This window comes from Arabidopsis thaliana, chromosome 2 (genome assembly GCF_000001735.4).
Source record: "Arabidopsis thaliana chromosome 2, partial sequence".
Taxonomy (NCBI): Eukaryota; Viridiplantae; Streptophyta; class Magnoliopsida; order Brassicales; family Brassicaceae; genus Arabidopsis; species Arabidopsis thaliana.
Genome location: NC_003071.7, coordinates 16,329,563 through 16,349,735, shown reverse-complemented (window position 1 = coordinate 16,349,735; position 20,173 = coordinate 16,329,563). Strand labels below are relative to the sequence as shown.

General features: G+C 33.7%; 4 protein-coding genes, 1 long non-coding RNA gene and 1 other non-coding gene across 7 annotated transcripts; 4 read left to right on the top strand and 2 right to left on the bottom strand.

Moving 5' to 3' along the window:
• Nucleotides 1–2,966: 2,966 nt before the first annotated feature.
• CCR2 (CRINKLY4 related 2) lies at nucleotides 2,967–5,585 on the top strand. The gene has a single exon (NM_129475.4). The coding sequence runs from the start codon at nucleotides 3,128–3,130 to the stop codon at nucleotides 5,456–5,458; it is 2,331 nt and encodes a 776-aa protein (NP_181451.1). The 5' UTR covers nucleotides 2,967–3,127; the 3' UTR covers nucleotides 5,459–5,585.
• A 3,787-nt stretch (nucleotides 5,586–9,372) lies between these two features.
• On the bottom strand, nucleotides 9,373–9,457 carry MIR160a. The gene has a single exon (NR_140739.1). It is a non-coding gene; the product is annotated as a microRNA ath-MIR160a precursor (primary transcript).
• Nucleotides 9,458–10,204: 747 nt separating this feature from the next.
• AT2G09010 lies at nucleotides 10,205–10,549 on the top strand. The gene has a single exon (NR_140452.1). It is a non-coding gene; the product is annotated as an other RNA (long non-coding RNA).
• Nucleotides 10,550–13,438: 2,889 nt separating this feature from the next.
• AT2G39170 (MEF2BNB-like protein) lies at nucleotides 13,439–15,190 on the top strand. The gene is made up of 2 exons (NM_129474.3): nucleotides 13,439–13,687; nucleotides 14,314–15,190. Exon 2 carries the CDS (start codon nucleotides 14,315–14,317, stop codon nucleotides 15,008–15,010), a length of 696 nt encoding a protein of 231 aa, NP_181450.1. The 5' UTR covers nucleotides 13,439–13,687; nucleotide 14,314; the 3' UTR covers nucleotides 15,011–15,190.
• A 372-nt stretch (nucleotides 15,191–15,562) lies between these two features.
• Nucleotides 15,563–16,246, top strand: AT2G39160 (uncharacterized protein; the record flags this gene model as incomplete). Its single annotated transcript, NM_129473.1, has 2 exons — nucleotides 15,563–15,606; nucleotides 15,928–16,246. The coding sequence occupies 2 exons, from the start codon at nucleotides 15,563–15,565 to the stop codon at nucleotides 16,244–16,246; spliced, it is 363 nt and encodes a 120-aa protein (NP_181449.1).
• An 84-nt stretch (nucleotides 16,247–16,330) lies between these two features.
• On the bottom strand, nucleotides 16,331–19,607 carry SVR1 (pseudouridine synthase family protein). 2 transcript variants are annotated; one of them, NM_129471.3, is made up of 9 exons: nucleotides 18,908–19,607; nucleotides 18,734–18,834; nucleotides 18,562–18,634; nucleotides 18,374–18,467; nucleotides 18,205–18,253; nucleotides 17,714–17,864; nucleotides 17,213–17,269; nucleotides 16,852–16,907; nucleotides 16,331–16,643 (listed from the first exon to the last, which is right to left on the bottom strand). In NM_129471.3, the coding sequence occupies exons 1-9, from the start codon at nucleotides 19,496–19,498 to the stop codon at nucleotides 16,583–16,585; spliced, it is 1,233 nt and encodes a 410-aa protein (NP_181447.2). In that variant the 5' UTR covers nucleotides 19,499–19,607; the 3' UTR covers nucleotides 16,331–16,582. The 2 variants fall into 2 exon arrangements, with proteins under 2 accessions (NP_181447.2, NP_001323702.1); NM_001336760.1 differs by lacking the exon at nucleotides 16,331–16,643 and having other exon boundaries at nucleotides 16,774–16,907; nucleotides 18,908–19,553.
• Between the last annotated feature and the right edge of the window lie 566 nt (nucleotides 19,608–20,173).

Sequence of the window (20,173 nt, the reverse complement as noted above, 5' to 3'; positions counted from 1 at the left end):
CGAATAATATATTTTATCACCTTTATATTGATAAACATATATATGTCTTACATTGTTTATCGCTTTATAGAAGTTAAATATAGCATAGACAATATATTATTTAACATCTGTACTTCAATTATTATCAAATACAAAAGGTTCACGGTCTGGTCTGGTCTGCAATTTTGTATGAAACAATGACTTCTACAGTCTGCAATCTGCGGCATGTTTAGCCTACAAAACCTACGATTCTTCTAACTCGTCCCGTGACGACCGGACACAACCCACCTATGTGTGAAATTAAATCAAATGTTCATTATATTATTTCCTAATAATCGAGAATTTTATTTGTCTTATTGATATATATATATTAAATCAAAAATATGTAAGAACAACCTGTAACTCAATTACATATCAAAAAAAAAAAAGACAAGTGGTTTGTATAAATGTATTATAAATAATTTTATGCATGTATCATGTATGAATATGAGTTGGAGTAAAAGACAGAGAAGACAGTATCTACTTGACCCACTTAACACAAGCCGATGTTCTCTCCCTTCCAAACATTGTTCTCTCTTTAAGCTTGCCCTAAATCTTGTGTGATCCTGTGTGTGATTTTCTTATATTATTATCTTTAAACACTTGATTTTGTTTAATTCTTAATTCAATGCTCACATGCTATTACGTAGTTTCTCGTTGGCGTTTAATGTACAGATCGTAACCTTAATTAAGCACATAATCGGAGACTTGACGTTAAATAAGTTTTTAATTCGACTATCAACAATATATATGACCACGTTTGGTGCGTTCGTTTCACGGTAAATTCGGAACGCACCAACATTATTCACAAACTCGTGTTTGATATCTGTACTTTATACATACACTGATGACTGAACAAACCATTTTTTCAATGAAAGTATGGGTAAACGCACTTAGGCGAGCAATTTGAGAAATGTTGACTACTATCATAATGTGGTTATTGGAAATTTATGAATATGTTGAGTAGTATTCAGGTTTTATATTGCGCACTAGTAATGTTTTGGTTTCTCTTATCAGTAATTTATTTTTAATGCATAAAGTGTTAAAAATGAACAATCAAATTACATTTGACCCAAAAAAAAAAACAATCAATTTATTAATTTACCGTGATCTATTAGCTAGTGGTTAAGTTGAAGATAAGAATTGAAGAATAAGAATTCGAGTCTTTCCATCATGATTTTTTTTTTTTACAATATATGCTTTAGAAAGTTGAGCTCATCCTCTCTTAACAAAAAAATAAAAAATAAAATCAAGAGGGTAAAAACAGAAAGGAGTCTACCTAATTAGTCACCTTTGAATTTATGATGATTAATATTTGGCTTAATTTAATAATATTAATTTTACTTCTCTCCTTTCACTATTGGTTACAAAAAAATAATGATAGTTTTCCAAAACATCAAACAAATAACAAAACTCAAAACATCAAATAACTTGGAACAGAGAAAATACCAGTGATAACTACTGTTTCGACTAAATATTGTCATCCAACTTGAATCATTTAATTTTAACATCATATGTAAAGTAGTTTAGGCGAATCACTTACTCCATGTATAACTTCATGTAATTTAGGCAAATCATATAACATCAAAGATTTGATTTAGTGTTTGGTCCCTTGGAACTACCTTATAAACAATTGAATCCAATCCTACAAAATCGAAACAACATGTTTTGAAACCCGACCCGGACGATGAACCGGACTACATTCTGGGTCACCGGGTCATCGGGTCAACCGGGTTGGACCACGGATTAATTAGTTAAAATTTATTTAATAAATTTAATATTAATAGAAATTTTAGAGTATTTTATATAAAAAAAATTTAGTATTTATAAATATAAAACAAAAATAATCATATCATATTTAATCAAATATAAAATTATATTATGTTTAATAAAATATAAAATTATTTATACCCAAATATATAGAAAAAATCAAACAATAATAATAAAGTGGTTAAAAATTTGAAATCCAACTAAATGTCTAACACCGTAACAAATATATTAAGAGATCATCAATGACAGAAATAAATTAATAAAACATCGTGAATTCAAACAACTAATCTCGGTTGTCTCTCTCACCATTCGATTCAATTTTAAGGCGGTATTGTAAAGTCTTCACCAAAATCTAAAATATCAAATGAATTTAAGAACTGAAAAAACTTTTAAAAATAATTGAATAAAGTCTAAAATCCCATATTTTATTGTAAAATCAAGAGAACTTTTTAAAACCCACACCCGGCCGGTTCAACCGGTTCACCGGGTCACGGGTTAATTGCGAGTTTTTGTGGGTTTTTTCGATTTTGAACTTGTTGGGTTTTAGCACTAAACCCAAACCGGAAAAGTGTTCGGGTCACAGGTTAACCGGTCGGGCGTAAAAACACTGGTTATAGCTAATATTATCGAATGTTGACAACAAGTAAATGCTATGACGAATATTTTAATTAACGGCACTGTTTAAGCTAATATCACGTGGAGAAAGGCATGTGCTAGCTATTCGAACATATGATTAAATGCAAAGTCAACTATTAAATCCTTTTGCCCGTACTCTAATTTGCACGACACCAGCCTTTTTTCCTTTCCTAATAAATTGCCTTGCTGTGAAAAACATTTGCCTTAATTTGCTTATATAGTAATTTATAACTATCTAGCACACTTTAAAAACACTGAATTGTTTTTATCATTTACACAAAATTAGTATGCCACATTCGATAATCACGTATGATTTGGACTTTAGAGTATAATTTTTTTTGTAATGCGTCGCCATTTCCAATAACATAACAGAGCTCTAATCCTCACAGTCAAAATTAAAGTCCGTACAGAATTTCATTTATTTCATACAAAAACTATATAATAAAAATGATTTAATATTTTTTTTCTTGGTTTGGTAAATTCCATCTCCCTGACCAATATGTAAACTTGGACTGTCTCTCTCCAATGAACCTTCGCGCAGACATAAACAGCTCACTTCCAATTATTATTACAATTTTTATTCTTTTACAAAAAACAAAACAAGAACTGCATTCATTAACATGTCTACTCAATCACCTCTCAGATCGATTCTTCTTCTTCTTCAATCATTCTCCCCAAAACATTCATCAGCTCAAACACCAAAATGCAACCCAATTCTCACATCTTCGTCATCATCACCATTTCATCACTCATCATTACAGTTTCTGCGTATGGCTCAACAGGCACAATCGCAGCAGCTTTCGGCGAAAACGGATTCTTCTGCGCCATTGACGCAAGTGGGAAGCAAGAAGTCATCTGTTGGGATAGAGGAAACACTAACCGATCATTAAACCGACCCCCAGGTGAAATCTCCGGTTATTCTCCTCCAATGACTTCTCTTTCCGGTGGTGAAGGTTTTCTCTGCGCCATTACGTCGAACACTTCGCGTGCGTTTTGTTGGAACCTTGAAGATCCTTCTGAGAATCTCGTTCCTCGAGCTTTTCAGTATAATTCTTACTTACAGATTGCTTCTGGTAACAATCATGTTTGTGCTATTAGTGGATTGTATTACTCAGGTCCTGATTATGGTCCTGTTCATTGTTGGGAGTATAGTGATAACACTAATTTCACTTCTGGTCTTCTTTGGAATTCTTCTTTTCATAATCCTTATATAGATAGTCTCATGTTTCGTAAGATTGTTTCTGGAGATGGGTTTTCTTGTGGTGTTACTAAAGATGGAGACTTGGTTTGTTGGGGACCAAAATCAAACCTTTTGAATTTCTCCAATAATGAAGAATTCGAGGTTTTAGCTTCTGGGAGGAACTCTGTTTGTGGTGTCTCTAAAGATTCAGGTCAACTTCATTGCTTTGGAGATGAAACAGAGTTTGGTTCGTTACCAAACCGGCCTCGGTTTATTGCTCTTTCAGCTGGTGCTAATCATTATTGTGGTATACGTGAGGATGATCATGGAGTTGAGTGTTGGGGAAGGAACTTGAATTCTTCTTCATCATCTTCAGCTCCTAATACTTCAGGGTTTGTGGCGATTTCGTCTTCGGATTCAACAACTTGTGGAGTTAGAGAGCTTGATTTAGTTCTTGATTGTTGGAGAGTTCATGATTCTTCGAAAGCGGATTATAGTCCTCCTTTGGAGTTATGTAGCCCCGGGATGTGTTCGCCTCGCGGTAATTGTGGTGATGGTTGGTTTGCTTTCAATGCAAGTATCTTGAAAGAATCTGAGCTTACTAGCTTGTGCTCGTTTCATAACCTCAACATTTGTTTACGTTGTGGAATCAGTTGCTTGGAAGGGTATTTCCCTTCCAGCACTTGTAATCCAAACGCGGACCGGGTCTGTACTCCTTGTTCGCTATGTCAGAATAGTTCTTGTTACGGTATCTGTAAGATTCGGGCTACGAAATCGAAGGAGCATGAGCAGAAAGAGCAGAGAGAGGTACGGAGATTGGTGATCATCATAGGGTGCTCTGTTTTAGGGTTCTTGGTGATGTTGATTGGTTTGTCTTTCATTCCAAAGATGACAAAAGGTAGTAAACGAGATGATGAAGAGAGGAGTAAGATGACTTGTTGCTTCTGTTTCGATAAGAATTCTGTAGAAGCTGATCCTGATCCTGTCCCTCATCAGTCGGTTCTTCTACCAACCGCTGTATCTCTCGGGGAAACCAAGATCTTCCGTCTATCAGAACTTAAAGACGCGACTCACGGGTTCAAAGAATTCAACGAGCTCGGGAGAGGTAGCTTCGGGTTTGTCTATAAAGCTGTTTTATCTGATGGGATACATGTTGCGGTCAAAAGAGCGAATGCTGCAACGATCATTCACTCTAATAACCGAGGTTTCGAGTCCGAGCTAGAGATTCTTTGCAAAATCAGACACAACAATATTGTGAATTTGTTAGGATACTGCTCAGAGATGGGGGAAAGGCTTTTGGTTTATGAGTACATGCCGCACGGTACGCTTCATGATCATCTCCATGGAGATCTTTCACAACTGGACTGGAGCATGAGACTGAAGATCATGTTGCAGGCTGCAAGAGGACTTGATTACTTACACAACGAAGTAGATCCTCCGATAATTCACAGAGATGTGAAAACGTCCAACATCTTGTTAGACGGTGAAATGTGCGCAAGAATTGCGGATTTCGGATTGGTAAGCTCGAATGAAAGGGATTCAAGCAATAGTGATAGAGAAGGTGATGTGTATGACTTTGGTATTGTTCTACTTGAGATACTAAGCGGGCGAAAAGCTATCGATAGAGAGTCTGATCCTGCGGGGATTGCGGAATGGGCGGTTCCTTTGATCAGGAAAGGAAAAGCAGCGGCGATAATCGATAGGAACATTTGTTTGCCAAGAAATGTAGAGCCTTTGCTTAAATTGGCTGAGTTAGCTGAGCTTGCTGTGAGGGAAAATTCGAATGAACGACCAAATATCAGAAATATTCTGTGTTTTCTTGATCTCATCGTCAAGTCTGGCCTCACTTTTTAAGTTGCTGAAGCCTCTCAAAATGTGAAATATATTCAGCATTGTTTTTGTTTCTCCTTACAAATTGTATGATAAATTGATTGTCAAAGTAATAAAAACACGGATTTGTTTTTCAAACTGAATCAGAAAATGTCCTAACTTAGTGGTTATAACTAGTTACTGGTTAGGTTGTTAATAGTATAATCTGTTGTTGCATGCACTTGCATAGTTCAATTTGCAGGCTAATGTTATAAGTCTCTTCTTATTTCTTATGATCAAAGTGTAAACATATTTAGCCATCGAATATTAGAAGTATTCATTTTCAACCTTATTACTTCCATTAACTTATCTAAATAACGACTATATATACTTCGTTAACATATATGTTCACGTGGCAATTCAGAACTAATGGAATTAGCAAATTAGGCCGGTTAAGTATTAGCTAAACCGGTTAAAAACCAAGAGCAACTTTGGTTTTCATTCTAGGGTATTCATTCTTTCTTCATACAAATTGAAGTCACACACTAGAAAGAGCAATTACGCAGTTATTTCTTAAATTTTATGTCATAAACACAATCAGTTGTTACTTTTAATCGGGTTTAGTTTCGGTTCATTCATATGTTAACTCTCTTAATGGTTTGATTACACGCATCAACGTGGGCTTCTGTTGTAGTTTAGTTGGTTTTCACCTAATCATAAACTTAAGAGAGCTTAACGTGAAAAAAAAAAGAAATGAGTCTATAGCACTTTCATCTCTAAAATCTGGCAAAGTTTAAGGTGTATTAATTTAAAATATTTTAGAGAAACAAATAAAATGTTTTAGAAACCGTGTTTAATATTTCAAATAGAAAACAATTTTTTATTTTTTGTGAAATGGTTTGGTATCTGTGTTTTGTATTTTGAGATGAAGAACATTCAACTTTTTATACCACTGCATATTTGACATCACTTTCTGATTTTGTTTTGAAAACCGTCTTCTTGATACCAAATTACGCGAATAGCTACAAGACGTTTTTGTAGCATATATATAGTGCTTGGAGAAGACGTCTTTGTTTTGTTGTTTGGACGAATTCATTTTTTGGCATTTCTCAAAACCAGTTTCGATCATTCCTTTGTAAAAATAGTTCATTTCACAGAAGAAAACAACAATTATGACAATATTGTTTAAATATTTACAGAAATCAGTTTTTCTTTCCTTTTTCAGATTCGGACAACCCTAAACTTGGTTAAAACAGGATTATATCGAAATTTACTAACCCAAAATTTTCTTTTAAGGATGGACCGAAACTGTTTTTGGACTCGGACCGAACACACTATAATATGTTTATTTCGACGAAAAAGGAAAAACACATTAATGATTTAAATATACGAAAACAATAGAGAGAATAATTTTATTTTATTTTGTCGCAGAGAGAATAAGTTAATAAACCACACTCAGAGGTAGAATCTGTCTTATATGTACATACAAATCACATCATGTCACAGATCGATAACGGTCTAAGTATAATTAGAATTTAGAATTCGAAATTACAAGAATAATTGATTGGAAAAGGTGAAATAAGCGTGGCCCTCGGTTGTTGAAATTATTTTGTTGACCTACTTTGACTGATATACTAGAAAAAAAAAATACATTTCATCATTCCCTAATGCCCAATCACAAGATATATAGGGACTAGTGTGGTCCATCTCCTTATCATTATTATAAACAACATTTTCTTTAATGATTCTTACAATAATATTTATTTGTTGATGATATAAAAAAGCTGATTCCCAAAGCAATGAAAACATTATTTCCTTCTATTTTTCCTTTCATCATTACCTTACCACCCATGGTTTTATAGTCCCAATATCAAACTTCATATTTAGCATTAAAATAAAATGATAAAAAATGAAATATTTATTCAGTGAAGTGATGTACTACGAGTCTATGAAACGAATATTGACTAACTGGCGAAATCAAATAATTGAGACTACAAAGAATTTTGGTACGTGTTGGATTTCGAATGAATGTTTCTTCCTCAACGCATATATCATAATTTGGGTTTGTTCCTTATACTAACTAAGATATATTATTGCACAAGAAAAATAAAAAATAATATTTTGTTTGTAAATTTTTTACATCAAATTGCATTATAAACTTAATATACAGTTAGAAATCTTTTCATATTAGAAATTTCGTAAAAGCTAGTCTTAAATATATTAAAGATATTAAAAATTATATTTTATTTATGTTATGAATCTTATGGAATAAAATTGTGAATATGTGCTGCATAACATAAATAAATATAATATTTAATATCTTTTATCTAATATACCAATTAATAATTGGATTTACAATCTCTTGAGTCTAAAATAGCCATGCATGATTCCTATAATACAACTTCTAACATTACTAGTATCAAACAACAACTAATATTTACGTATAGTTAATATTTACATAAATAAAATATGTTTATATACAAAAGAATCATAAAAATGAAGAAAAAGTAATTAACAATTTCTTCTTAGAAAAGAAGAAATAGTGAATAGAAAACTATAAAAAGTTGAGGCTATACATTGTCATGTGTGTTTGTGTCAACAGTCTCACGCGTGGTTGGATGGATGCTTGGAATAATTACAGGCACCGCAGGCTCACCCTTTCCTAGGGTTTCTCCAATTTAATAACATTAAAGTTTTCGTATCTTGTTTTTTTTTCAGATGCAAGTCAAATCATTAACAACAAATAGTGTAAGGTTAGTTGGCCCGAGAATAATAATACCTGAAGAAATTATAGTAATAGTCTAATAGACCAAGACAAACGACTTAAAACTGACTTTGGTTCTCACATTGCTCTTCGAATCATTCATTAAGACTCTTACAAATCCTTTTCAAATTTCACATTGTCACTGTTTAAGAAAATCTTTAAGAGATCAATACTCATAAAGTTCAAATTTGCAATAAATTAATAGACACACAATAAAGTGACTAACGAATAAATTTTAACATAACGGCAACGCGATAACTGCTACAACTTATTTATAGCGTACATCTGAATTTTCTTTTTGCTTAAGTATATTGAAAAATTACTTGTGCACTTCAGAAATTTCTATTTATTGTTCTTGTCTAGATACCTAAATATGATTTACTTTTAGTGGATTTACGAAATATAGATATAGCTCTAACCAATATTTCGTGAAGAATGAATTTAATCTATAATATATACATATCCATAACTAAACAAAACAAACATATTTTCCTAAGTAAATAGACAAAATAGGTTGTCTATTTCTAATCGAATCTTACAAATTCTTGAACTTTATACTCCTAAGTATAAGTTTATCTTAAGTAGTGTATATTTTTATTACAAAAGCATAATATGAGGCAATGTGAGACCAACAAACCATATGCAATTATTGCAAAACCTCACGAAAACAAAAGTCCGAAATGTGTGGTGTTCCAACTTCGTGCATGTGTAAACAATTGTGCATTTGAAACCAAAATTTAACAAGGGTTATAATTAGAGAAAAGGGTAGGTCAAAAATTATTTACATATACAACTAGATTCATAAAACCGATATGATTGAAAAGATACAAAGGCTATCTGAACCGTACGGGAATGTAATAATTAGCTATGTTATAATTAACCATTTCCTTTTAAAAAATAAAACAAAATGCCAAACTGATGTGAACACAGAAGAAATCCTCGTAAAAAGTGCTATGATATGACAAACATGTGTACTGGAAAAATACGAATTGAAAGAACGGAATCAGAGAGAGAACGTCACCAAAATATCTAACAAAGGAATATATGGGAAGTCACAAGAAAAAAGCATATGATGGATTCGTGAGGTACCTCTAATCTCTTCTACACATGATGAGGCAATGAACAGAGACTTCTACAAAACAAGCTCATCAACACAATTCAATTGGTACCAAAACATAATTATATATGTATGAGGATATGCATGGCTCCTCATACGCCATCCACGGAGGTCATCGATACTCGATGGGCTCAGCATATGGCATACAGGGAGCCAGGCATACATATATAATACATATACATCTACATATGTATATGCGTCATGACATATACATGGTTATGTAAGGAAACTAATTCGCCTAAAACAGATAGCTAATTCTATTTTTAAGTAATGCTCTCTCCACCTGGTCCATGCATGAACAGATACAAGCAATAAATAAGGAGGAATAGAAACAATCTATGGCATGGATTGTGATTTGCATGTACGAGAATGGAATTGGAAGATCTTTTGTTTTCTCTCCCTCTTGTGGAGGAATTGGGGTTACTGTTCTTGAAGCCTTAAATGACGATTTGGTGAAAAGACAAAAGAGAAGATGGGAATCAACAAACAAAACATGGAGGTGAGATTGGGGATCCAGAGAGAGATCGAGAGAGATTGAAGGTGATGGAGAGAGGAGGAGAAATGGTTTATATAAAACAATTAAGGGTGGGATGAGAGAGATACATGTGTGTATATAAATATATGTATATGTAGACAAGAGGCAAGCAAATTAAAGGAGAGGTGTTTGGGTCAAAAAGCAAAAATAAATCATGATAAATGAGAAAAATTGAAAAAATGAACAAAGGGAAAAAGAAAGACCCACAAGAAACCCTAAGGAAAGGGCAAGTGAGAAGAGAAAGGCAAAGGCTAAAGTTAGGGCATATATATATATATATATATATATATATATATATATATATATATATATATATATATATATATATATATATTTTTATTTTTGGTTAATTTGTTTAGTCTTTTGAGAGTGAAACAAGGATTGCTCGTGGGGTTGCTTTTGCATCTCATCCTCACACACACCCACTAAATATAGACATCCATACACATCATCATCCATCTATCATCACACATGCATGATGAGATCAGATGATGCATCATGGATTGGTGGTGGGTATGATTAAGTGAGAAGGAGAAGGATATTTTCTCAGGACATAATTAAAGAAGAGGAGAGAGAAATATATAAGAACCCTAAAAGAGGAGAGAGTGTGTTTGAAATCTCCTTTTCTGAGTCTGGTGGTCTTAAAAAAGCTAAAGGTTGCTTTTCTCTTCTCTGAAGCTCATTTTGTCTGCAAGTGCTTGGATACACATGGATTCCTCTATCTCCTCCACCTTTTTCCACACTTCCATTTTTTATTATTATCATTTCAATTCCACATATATTCTTTTAATTACCTCTTTCATATATTGTGTATATGCATATAAAGGCTATTATTAACCGAGAATTATGGCACACCTCATATCTATTGTCTACTGTAATAATGTAAGCAACAAACTATGAAAAGAAAGGTCACGACCCATAATCTTGCAACTAATGAATGATTACTATAATATATTCAGTGAGAGGACATTGGCTTTAAGAAAGTATATAGAGAGAAATGAAGTAATTGTTTAAACTTTAAACTAAGATTCTCTGTTTGACTCTTCTGTTTAGACTAAGGAACAATACATAGTGTTAGCTACCTAATCCTTGCTGTACCCACCGATTATCACATGTCTTTAGAAATATATGCATGCGCAAGCATTCTTATATAGTATATATTTTTCATATTTGTTTTGTGTTTCTATGTGAGTTGTACGTAGATTTATTCGCTCACACGTATCTATGGAATGAATAATGGTAAATTTGTGGACCATCTGCATCGGGTGTATTCTGTCAATCTATTTTCTCAAATATTTTGGTTTTAGCAAATAAATTGCATTCATGTTATAAGTCAAGTCCTAGTGTGGACATCACTCTAAAGACTTGGGAATTACATCAGATATTTCATACGTACCACAAAACTGTTCTTCTTGATTTTTTTTTTTCCAGTTATCCTTAACATAAAACATCTACAATAACTATTTGTATATTTAAGGTTTGCACAATTTAATTCGCTGATGTGAATAGTGGCGTATTAGTATAAACACATTCATTGTATTCAGATCACAATTCGCAAAAAAAAAAAAATAATAACTCCCGTGGAGCACTATCAAAATTATTTTGCATTTTCCGGCTATTGTTGGCAGTCGCGACCATTTGTTCACGCCAATTAATATATAATCATATATGTAATAATATTATCAGCCTAATGATAGGACTTAATATTTCAAGTAGAAAATAACAATGTTTTAAAGAGCAAACATGGTAAGTGTTTAGTTTGGTGGTCCACGCTTGGATTAGAAAGTCTCCAAACATACCATGCAGTTAATCTCTTGGCGCGGGATCAATAATCACCCCAAGCAAAGTAGGTGCCAACTAATCAATCCACATACCCTATTTCTTTTAAAAAGTCCTTAAATGATTTTGTTTTGATATTAAACTGAAAACTAAACTTGATTAAAACTCAGTTCATCTTTCAACCAAAATCGTGACATCTCTAGCTAGCCTCTAGTTAGTCTATTTTTCCGTAACTTGCAAGCATTTCTTCTTAACATGTCAAATTAGGCCGTATCCTATTTTGTTTTTTACTTTTTCAATCCTCTTTTACAGCTTGTTTTTTTAGGAAATGATAATCCATGTTGTTGAATTGCTACTAATAATAAAGTTACTATTTTTATGTTTTCCAATTCAATGACTTTGACTTGTTGATTTATGTTGCATTCTGAAAATTAAGCATTTTGTTATCATGACACCCCGGATTTACTAAAATAGGCGAACAATTTTTGAATAAGTTGAAAAATCGAGTCCTCAATGCGATAATTCGGATCTAAATAGATAGTTGACAAATTCATAAATACTTTTTACTTAAAGAAATGTTCTTTATGATTTAATAAAACAAATTCATAAATAATTCAAACAGTTTACGTGAATATTTTTCATGTATACATAACAAACCTGTATATACAATAGAAAAAAAAAATATTCTTTCAAAAAAATATTAATAACATATTTAATCAGGCTGTTGGATACTTGAAGAAACAAAACTTAAATTAGTCCACGAAAATAATTAAATAAATTTTACTTCGCTGATATAAGTTTGTGTGTGTTTCTACTTCCTTTGTTGAATATTATTCACAATGTATTTCTTTTGAAATTATGTAAAACCTTTTCACTTTTTATTTTATGAATCATCAGCTTCTTTAGTTAACTTGTTAAAAAAAAAAAAAAAAAAAAAAAAAATTTGTTTTATAACCAGCATAACCCGTGGATTGAACTCGTATGGTCAATAGATATAAGCGTAGGAGGGGAGTCTAATGGTCAGACCACTTTCAGTAGATTAATACTACTAAATTATTCATCTCCAGATTATTAAAAGAAAACAAGAGTAGACGAAATGGTTGAAATTCGATTTTAGGACCCTACTAGCTCAGGCTTTAGCTTAATTTTGACCCCTTTGACCTTTTGTTGGCCCATGAGGCCATGACCATTTGTTATTGTCGACAACCCATGATTATTTAAATATTCGTATGTGCTTGTTAATCAGCATTCGTTTGTGTAATGTGTTTGTATGTTAACCTAATGTGACTACCCATTTTTCAAAGAATCATTCGTATTTGTTTTTTCGTCGTCCTTATTTAGGTTCTTAATAGATGTAAGCTACGTGGTTTCTTATAACTATGTATTGTTTGTTTGAGTTAAAATAATTATTTACATTCGCCGAAAGATATTCAGACTCATTATACATTGCATTTCCCATAAGTATATATCGCGAACGAATTAGTAAAGTGGGTTAATGACTTAATGTCTTTGTTTCGAATTTTTTAATTGATTTCTCATTCTCTTATTTTTGTTAAACCGTAAAAATTTTCAGGAGTACAACAATATCCACACAGCCTTATCTCTTTATTATATATTATGAAGGGGTTAAAGACGTATTTACCAAAGATAAGAGTTGATCTTGTAATCATATAGTAATTGGAGGACTTGTTTGAAGTTTCATAAAGAAGTTTTAAGATTCCGACCGAAGTTAACTTGTTTTCTTCTTTTGTCCGAAATCTCACAAACGATTACCACCCAAACGTGCGAGGTAAGAGGCAGACACGTGCGAAAGATGACGTGGACAGAGAACGTGGACCTAACAATTTTGGGGATTATTATCGTCGTCTTCTTCCTTATGCACCAATTTTTGTCTGCACTTCACCGTGAAGGAAGCTCAGAAATTTTACTTTTTCTTTTTGGGAACCCGTGATCAAATGATAGGAGGAACAAATCAGGAGAGACACAATTCTTTATTGACAGAGAAATTGATAATCGAAGAACCCTATTACCACCGATTCTCCTCTTTTCTCTCTGTTTCGTCGTCATCTAGGGTTTCCTGTAAGTTATAATTATCTCTTCTTCTTTCTCAAGTTTTGTTCTTTTGGTGGTTTTAGGAGATTTTTCCATCTGGGTTTATGTTATTGAATCGCTTTGGTGTTTGAAGGCCTAGCTAGTAAAAAATTGGGCGTTTTCATTGGATAGTGATTGAAGGGGTTTTAGGTGTTGAATTGTTTGCTAAACTGTGTATTCTTACTGAAACTTGAATGCTTATGGAGTTAAAGTGATATTTTTTTGTAATTTTAGTTTTTTGGTGAATGATAAGATGTTATCTAGAAATTGTACAGATGATTCGTGTAGGCAAAGTGATTGGACATGGTTGTGATTTTGCATTACTCTGCAACACTAAATGTATTAGAGGTTGATATAATTAGTCCTCAATTCATTGAAGGCTCTCTTTTGTTAACCTTAGCTTCTCTTGGATCACTTGTGAAACGTAGTTTGCATTAGATTCCTTTGAAGATTCTCAAACCTCTCGTTTGGTCAACATTGTTATTGGCATTGTTTATTTTGTATTTTCTAGTTCTGTTTTGATTGTTCTTGACCAGGTGTGCTAGGTTTCCTTTGTTACTGTTGATTCTAGAGACCTTAAGATGTTTGGGATTATTTTTATTTTTTTGTTACAGAATGCATGAGTTCTCTACTGTTGATGGTTTTGCGGAGATAAACGAGAGCTTAGCGGAGATGATAAAGTACATTGCAAATGAACCCTCAGTGGGGCTTTACTACATTCAACAGCACATCCGAAACGCAGCACCGAATGTTATTAATCTCAACAACAACGTTTTGGAGAAGTCCCGTGAAACAGGCTTGCATACCGAAGACTTGGAAGATTCTATAGCCATGGTGAAATCTATGAAAGACTGTGGTTCACCTATTGCTGATGAGATGATAGGAGACATTAAGAACTCTTTAGCGATAATGTCTTCGAAACAACCGAGGAGAGGGGTCATCCTCAACTCCACAAGTCCTTGGAGCAGATCCAGCAGTATAACAACAAGAACGCGTGGTTCTGATAACAGCCAGGATAATAGTGAAAGCAGCAACTATTTCACATCAGTCTTCATGACGGCTAAGGAGAAGGCAAGCAACATCAAATGGCCACAACTTGATTTCAAAGAACAAAAGTCAGAGGCTGACCCCAATGTGCAAAGCAATGAGTTAAAAGAAGAAGAAGAAGAGGACTCAGGGAAAGGTGAACATATTGTGGAGACAACAAAGTTTGAGGAGTTCAAGGCAGGTAAAGAAGCGAGTCTCAAGGCATGGCTTGGAGATATGGATGGGAATGTGGATGTTGGTGGTCGTGTTGCCGAGAGAATTTAGATGTTTTTTCATTAATGTCGCTGTGGTTACGGGAGACTGCTTATTTATGTAAATCATTCACTTACACAGAGAAAAAAGAGTTAAAATTTTGACTTTACTTTGAACAAGTTTAAACAACTGAATAAGAGTCCTATAAGATTGCAAGTGCAGGAGGATTCAAACTGCATTTGGGAGATAACAATTAGAGAGAATTCAAGTTGCCTCTGTTTACCGAGGAACTAAGAGAAACTCGCATCAAGTTATTCAAGCTAGAATGAAGCAGGTGTGAATTTGTTGATTGATTGTTATATGCATCTATATGAAACGAGGTATGATAAAAGCCACCAATCATCTTCAGTTTCCGATTCCAATACCATTACAAAAGTCATTTAGAGAAACATGTTACATAGCGAGACTCTCACACCAAACACTTGACTTCGAGCGAAAGATTCTTCTGGTGCACAGGGGAGCTTGTGATTTCTCTGCCATGGTCCTATGTATTGTTATTTTTAGTAACTTTATAATCGTTGTTTATTTATAATGCCAGATGGTACCGGAATCATTAGATGAAAAATGGTTAGAGACAATGGGCCCGGTGAAAGACTAAGCATACCACCGTAAGTTTCTAAAATTATTGGTAGTATCTTAGGTTAGTATTAGTTTAGTTCTTAGGATTTTTCTTATAATTAATTTTAAATTTTTTGAAATGAAAGCTAAGAACATTTTATTCTATTTATGATTAAATTTTTTAATTTATAACCAAAATTTTCTAAGAATCAATCTAAGCAACTACTGATAATGGTGCTCTAATCGCACGACAGAGATGAAAATAACAAAATTTGGTTTTAACACATCTTTTTTCTATTCTTTTCAAAGAGGTGTGTTGGGCTGATACATGAAAAAAATTGACACTAAGAAATGTGAATACTCGATACAAGACTTAGTGGACTTCGCAAATTCAGAAGAACACTCTCGCAGAAATACGACAACCACTATTGCTATCTATGGATGGTGTCCTCGGCCTTAGAATACGTTAGAAAGTTTGGGATCGAAAAAGAACCGTCTCGCCCATTTCACGCATATGCCATTTGTCCTAAAGATGTACCTCATCGCTCTCCTTCTATAGAGCTAAGTTACATATCTGAGGTGGTGTGGTTGAACAGGATTGAAGATGATCTTTGTTATATGAACATCCGGTCGCTGCCAGTATCCCCATTTTCTTTTTCGAATATCGAGAAAATTGGATTCCAGAGATAATTTACAAAGGATCTGTCAAATTCTATCTTTAAACCTACTATGCTTAAGAGAACAAAGAATCGAAAAGGAAGGTGGAAATGATACGAATAAATGAATCCGTCATTCATAATTTTTGTTTAGGTTTTGATAAGTTCCAAGAAAACAAAAGATTAGTTTATTAATAAATTCATAATGAATATCAATAAACTACTTACAACAAAAAAGTATTCCTAACTAAGATAAAGATCTTTGACAAAAAAAAAAACTAAGATAAAGATATACTATAATCTAAACAATTATATTCTGTTTTAACTAAAGGTAACAGAGGTTTTTAATTGTTTGATGAATTGGACATCTTCAATTCTTCCAACCCAATGCCTTTAGCTCGCTCTGCTTCAATTCCACATGCTTCCCTAGCCTGTATGATAATTAGCATATGAATTGTAGCAACTAAGAGGTTTGATTTATTTCGTCTAGTGAAACTAGCTAATAGATAGGAAATGGGTAATAGTCTCCACCCATTAGTCAATCTTATTAAATAACAGTCAACTAAAATCAACAGACGGATTAGAATCGAAAAGAAAAACATAAACAAAGGTGAAGCAAGAAATGCAGAGAAACATTACCCAAGATCTGAAGGAAGTCTGAATCCACCTATACGGACACGCTTCAATGAATGAACCTGGAAAATGTCAAGGCAGAAAGAATTAGAATGAGTTTAGATATCACGTAAAAGAGATACAACTATACAAGTCTATTGAAAGGCAAAAGTGAAACGATTTGGATGAACATAATCAAATCTCATAATACAAAGTCTGCAATTCCAACGTTAGTTCACCAATGAGTATGTTCACAAGGAATGGGGTATGGATACTGTATTAACTCAATGTTTTCTCAGACTCTTGTGGAGCTCTTAGTCTAATTCGAGAAGAAGGTAAATCCAAGATTAGCAAGGAGACATTTTCAATGCATAAGAAGAAAGCTGACCTCAAGCCCAGCATTTTTCACTAATTCCCTGACTTCATGATTTCTTCCTTCGTGAACCTGCACAGGTCCACACAATAGACGTTAATTGAGCTGGAAAACCATGCAAACAACATCAATAGGTTAGATACTGTTAACGCGTTTGGTTTATGAACCTATAAAATTGTCAAATAAAAAGGCTACGACACTATTTTCATTAGAAAAATCCACATTCTTCACAAGCTATACAGGGTTGGGGAAGTTATATATCTCGACTTCAATAACATAGTTTGAAGTTAGGTCAAAACTCTGGCAGTCAGAAATATAGAGAATCCTAAAGTCTAGATAATGTATGTGGAGATACTTTGTCGTTCCTAGATTTAAAAATCCAATGTGACTACAATATGTCCCATCTAATTTTCGATAAGATAATCTAGGACCAGCAAACAGCATAAGGACTGGTGACATCTTTTAGAATCTATAACAACTGAGAACTCTAAAACTGAGAAAGCTTTGGAAAAGTACCACTATACGCAGCCTTGCTCTTGGTATATCATGCTGCTTTGGCATCAACTCAACTGAATCTGGGACACAGTGGACTCCTTCCACCATTGTGCCTTCACTGATAGCCATTAAGTGTCGTTTGTGTATATCACCGACAACCGTGGTAATATATCTGCAATTTCAAAAAAGAAAGATAATAAGAGCAGTATAAATATACAAAACCTTTGAACTACTTAGACGGAACATAAATCTTCAAGGAAAGAATCACTGCTTGAATTTATAAAACTGAGAGGATCCTAAAACCACAATTTCTGGAATTGGCGACTACTACCAGCAACCAAAGCTCAAAAAATAACTCTGCAGTAAACATCTATCTGAATTGTATTCATTAAGAAATATTTGGCACGAACTAGCCTATTTCTTTTACCTTACTTAACCAAAGGTTCTTCCTACCAATTATGATCACCTAATCATGAGTGATAACGGTATATAAAAGGAATATGTAAACTCACTCTTTCGGTAAACTAGATGAAGGATGTGAAAGTTTCTGTGCGAAATCTCCTGCATAGCAAGAAGTTGAAATTCTTTTTAGAAGAAGGGAAGAGAAACATAGTTCCTTGAACCAAAATGTACAAACCAAGATATATAACATAACACATGGAGTTCAATTAATACAATTACCATCATTTGTAACAACTATCAATCCCGTTGTGGCAACATCAAGACGACCAACAGTAAAAAGGCGAGGTTTGGGAGTCCCCGGATTCCTTTTATCCTACATTGCAAAGACAAGATTCTTAAACCAAGTTTTCTAATCTAACATACTTTAAAAGACAACGTTTTATGTACAGGAAAACAAAATGTCTTACCCAAGAGGACAAGTACTCGTCAAACAAACTAATAGCAGATTTGATCTCTTTCTCTCCGGAAGAACAAATATATCTGCCATCAGGATGATGCAAGAAATATCAAACAAAGGTTACAAGTCTGTGATAGTAATCCTGAAGCTAGGTATGAGAAAAAGCTATGAAGAAGGCTAACCCTTTAGGCTTGTTCAGAGCAAAATAAACCTTTGGAGGAAGTTTCTTAGGAATACGATTTCCATTAACATAAATAATGTCTCTTGATGGATCAACTCGAGTCTGCATTAACAAAATTGCTAAGCTTTATCATCAAAACATCAAAATTTGATTCCCACAATGAGAATTGTTTTACCTGTGGAGTGTTGCAGAGAATACCATTAACAGTAACCTTGCCATCAAAAATAAGTTCTTCAGAGGTTCTTCTTGATGCCACTCCAGCAGCAGCGAGAACTTTGCTTAAACGTTGAGGTTGTTCTTTAAAATTCTCATTGTAAAACCTACGCGCCGCTTTGGATAGCTTTGGCTTTACCTCTGAGTGTGAAGCTGGAGATGAGGCGGTGGTGGTGGCGGAGGAAGAGGAGGTAGCTTGAGGTTGTTTCTTCTTAGATTTATCTTTCTTCTTAGGGTTTTGAGTAGTGGCATCGATGGCGAGGTTGTGGATTAAACGAGCAGGAGGTTGAGATTGGAGTTTGAGAGTGCCGTCATCACTACGGACGATCCAAGGGATGAAGAGTTGTTGAGGGGTGACGCCGCCGTGAGTGGAGGAGGGTTTGGGTTTGGGAGGAGCGAAGGAGATGTCGAATTCAATGGGCTCAGAGGAGGAGGAGGAGACAGAGCAACGGAGTGTACGGATGGGGAAGAAGCGAGGGGAGAGAGGGAATGCTTTGATTTTGAGGAATGATGCAGCGAATGATATCGACGATGATGCCGCCACCGACGCCATTTTCGCCGATGGGAAGTGAGAGTGAGAGAGAGACGGTGTGTTGGGTTTTCCCGATAGGGGGTTTGGGTTTATCCGATAAATTCGGATATTTTAGGGATTTTTATGAAAATAGACCATATTTTTGAAAAAAGTAACAAAATAGACCAGATTTTTCAACAAATTAATAAACTAATCTAATACTAAATCGTTAATAAATTTTAAAGTTAAACTTTAAATTCCAGAAAAAACTATACCTTCAAACCAACTTCTTAACTAAACTCATTCCTAAATTTTAAAATATAATTCTAAATTTGGTTATGACAAATTTTTTATAAAAAAATACAATCAGATAATCATTTCAAAGATTTTTCGGCGAAATATTAAATAGGATAAAGAGCCAAGAATTAAAATCTATAAAGAATGAATTGGATTTTAGAGCACGTCAAGAGTCGTCTTTGGCTTAATACGTATTTATGTGAGTTTAGTAACATGATTTAAGGAATATGAGTAATCCTTTCAAAATTGACAAAAAAAAAAAAAAAAAAGAGTAATGCTTTCAAAAGGATCAAATTTTGTTGGAAAACATATACTGTTAGACAAATTAGAACCTAACCACCAAAAGACGTATTCAAAAGATGATAAGTAGCAGATTTGTAAGTTCTTAATTAGAAATCTTGTAACAGATTTGTGTAACTC

Coding starts and splice junctions, on each gene's coding strand:
- CCR2 (NM_129475.4), top strand. CDS start 3,128: ATGCAACCCAATTCTCACATCTTCGTCATCATCACCATTTCATCACTC.
- AT2G39170 (NM_129474.3), top strand. CDS start 14,315: ATGCATGAGTTCTCTACTGTTGATGGTTTTGCGGAGATAAACGAGAGC.
- SVR1 (NM_129471.3), bottom strand. CDS start 19,498: ATGGCGTCGGTGGCGGCATCATCGTCGATATCATTCGCTGCATCATTC. Junction 18,468..18,561: donor ACGAGTACTTGTCCTCTTGG/GTAAGACATTTT, acceptor TTTGCAATGTAG/GATAAAAGGAATCCGGGGAC. Junction 16,644..16,851: donor AGACTTCCTTCAGATCTTGG/GTAATGTTTCTC, acceptor ATTATCATACAG/GCTAGGGAAGCATGTGGAAT.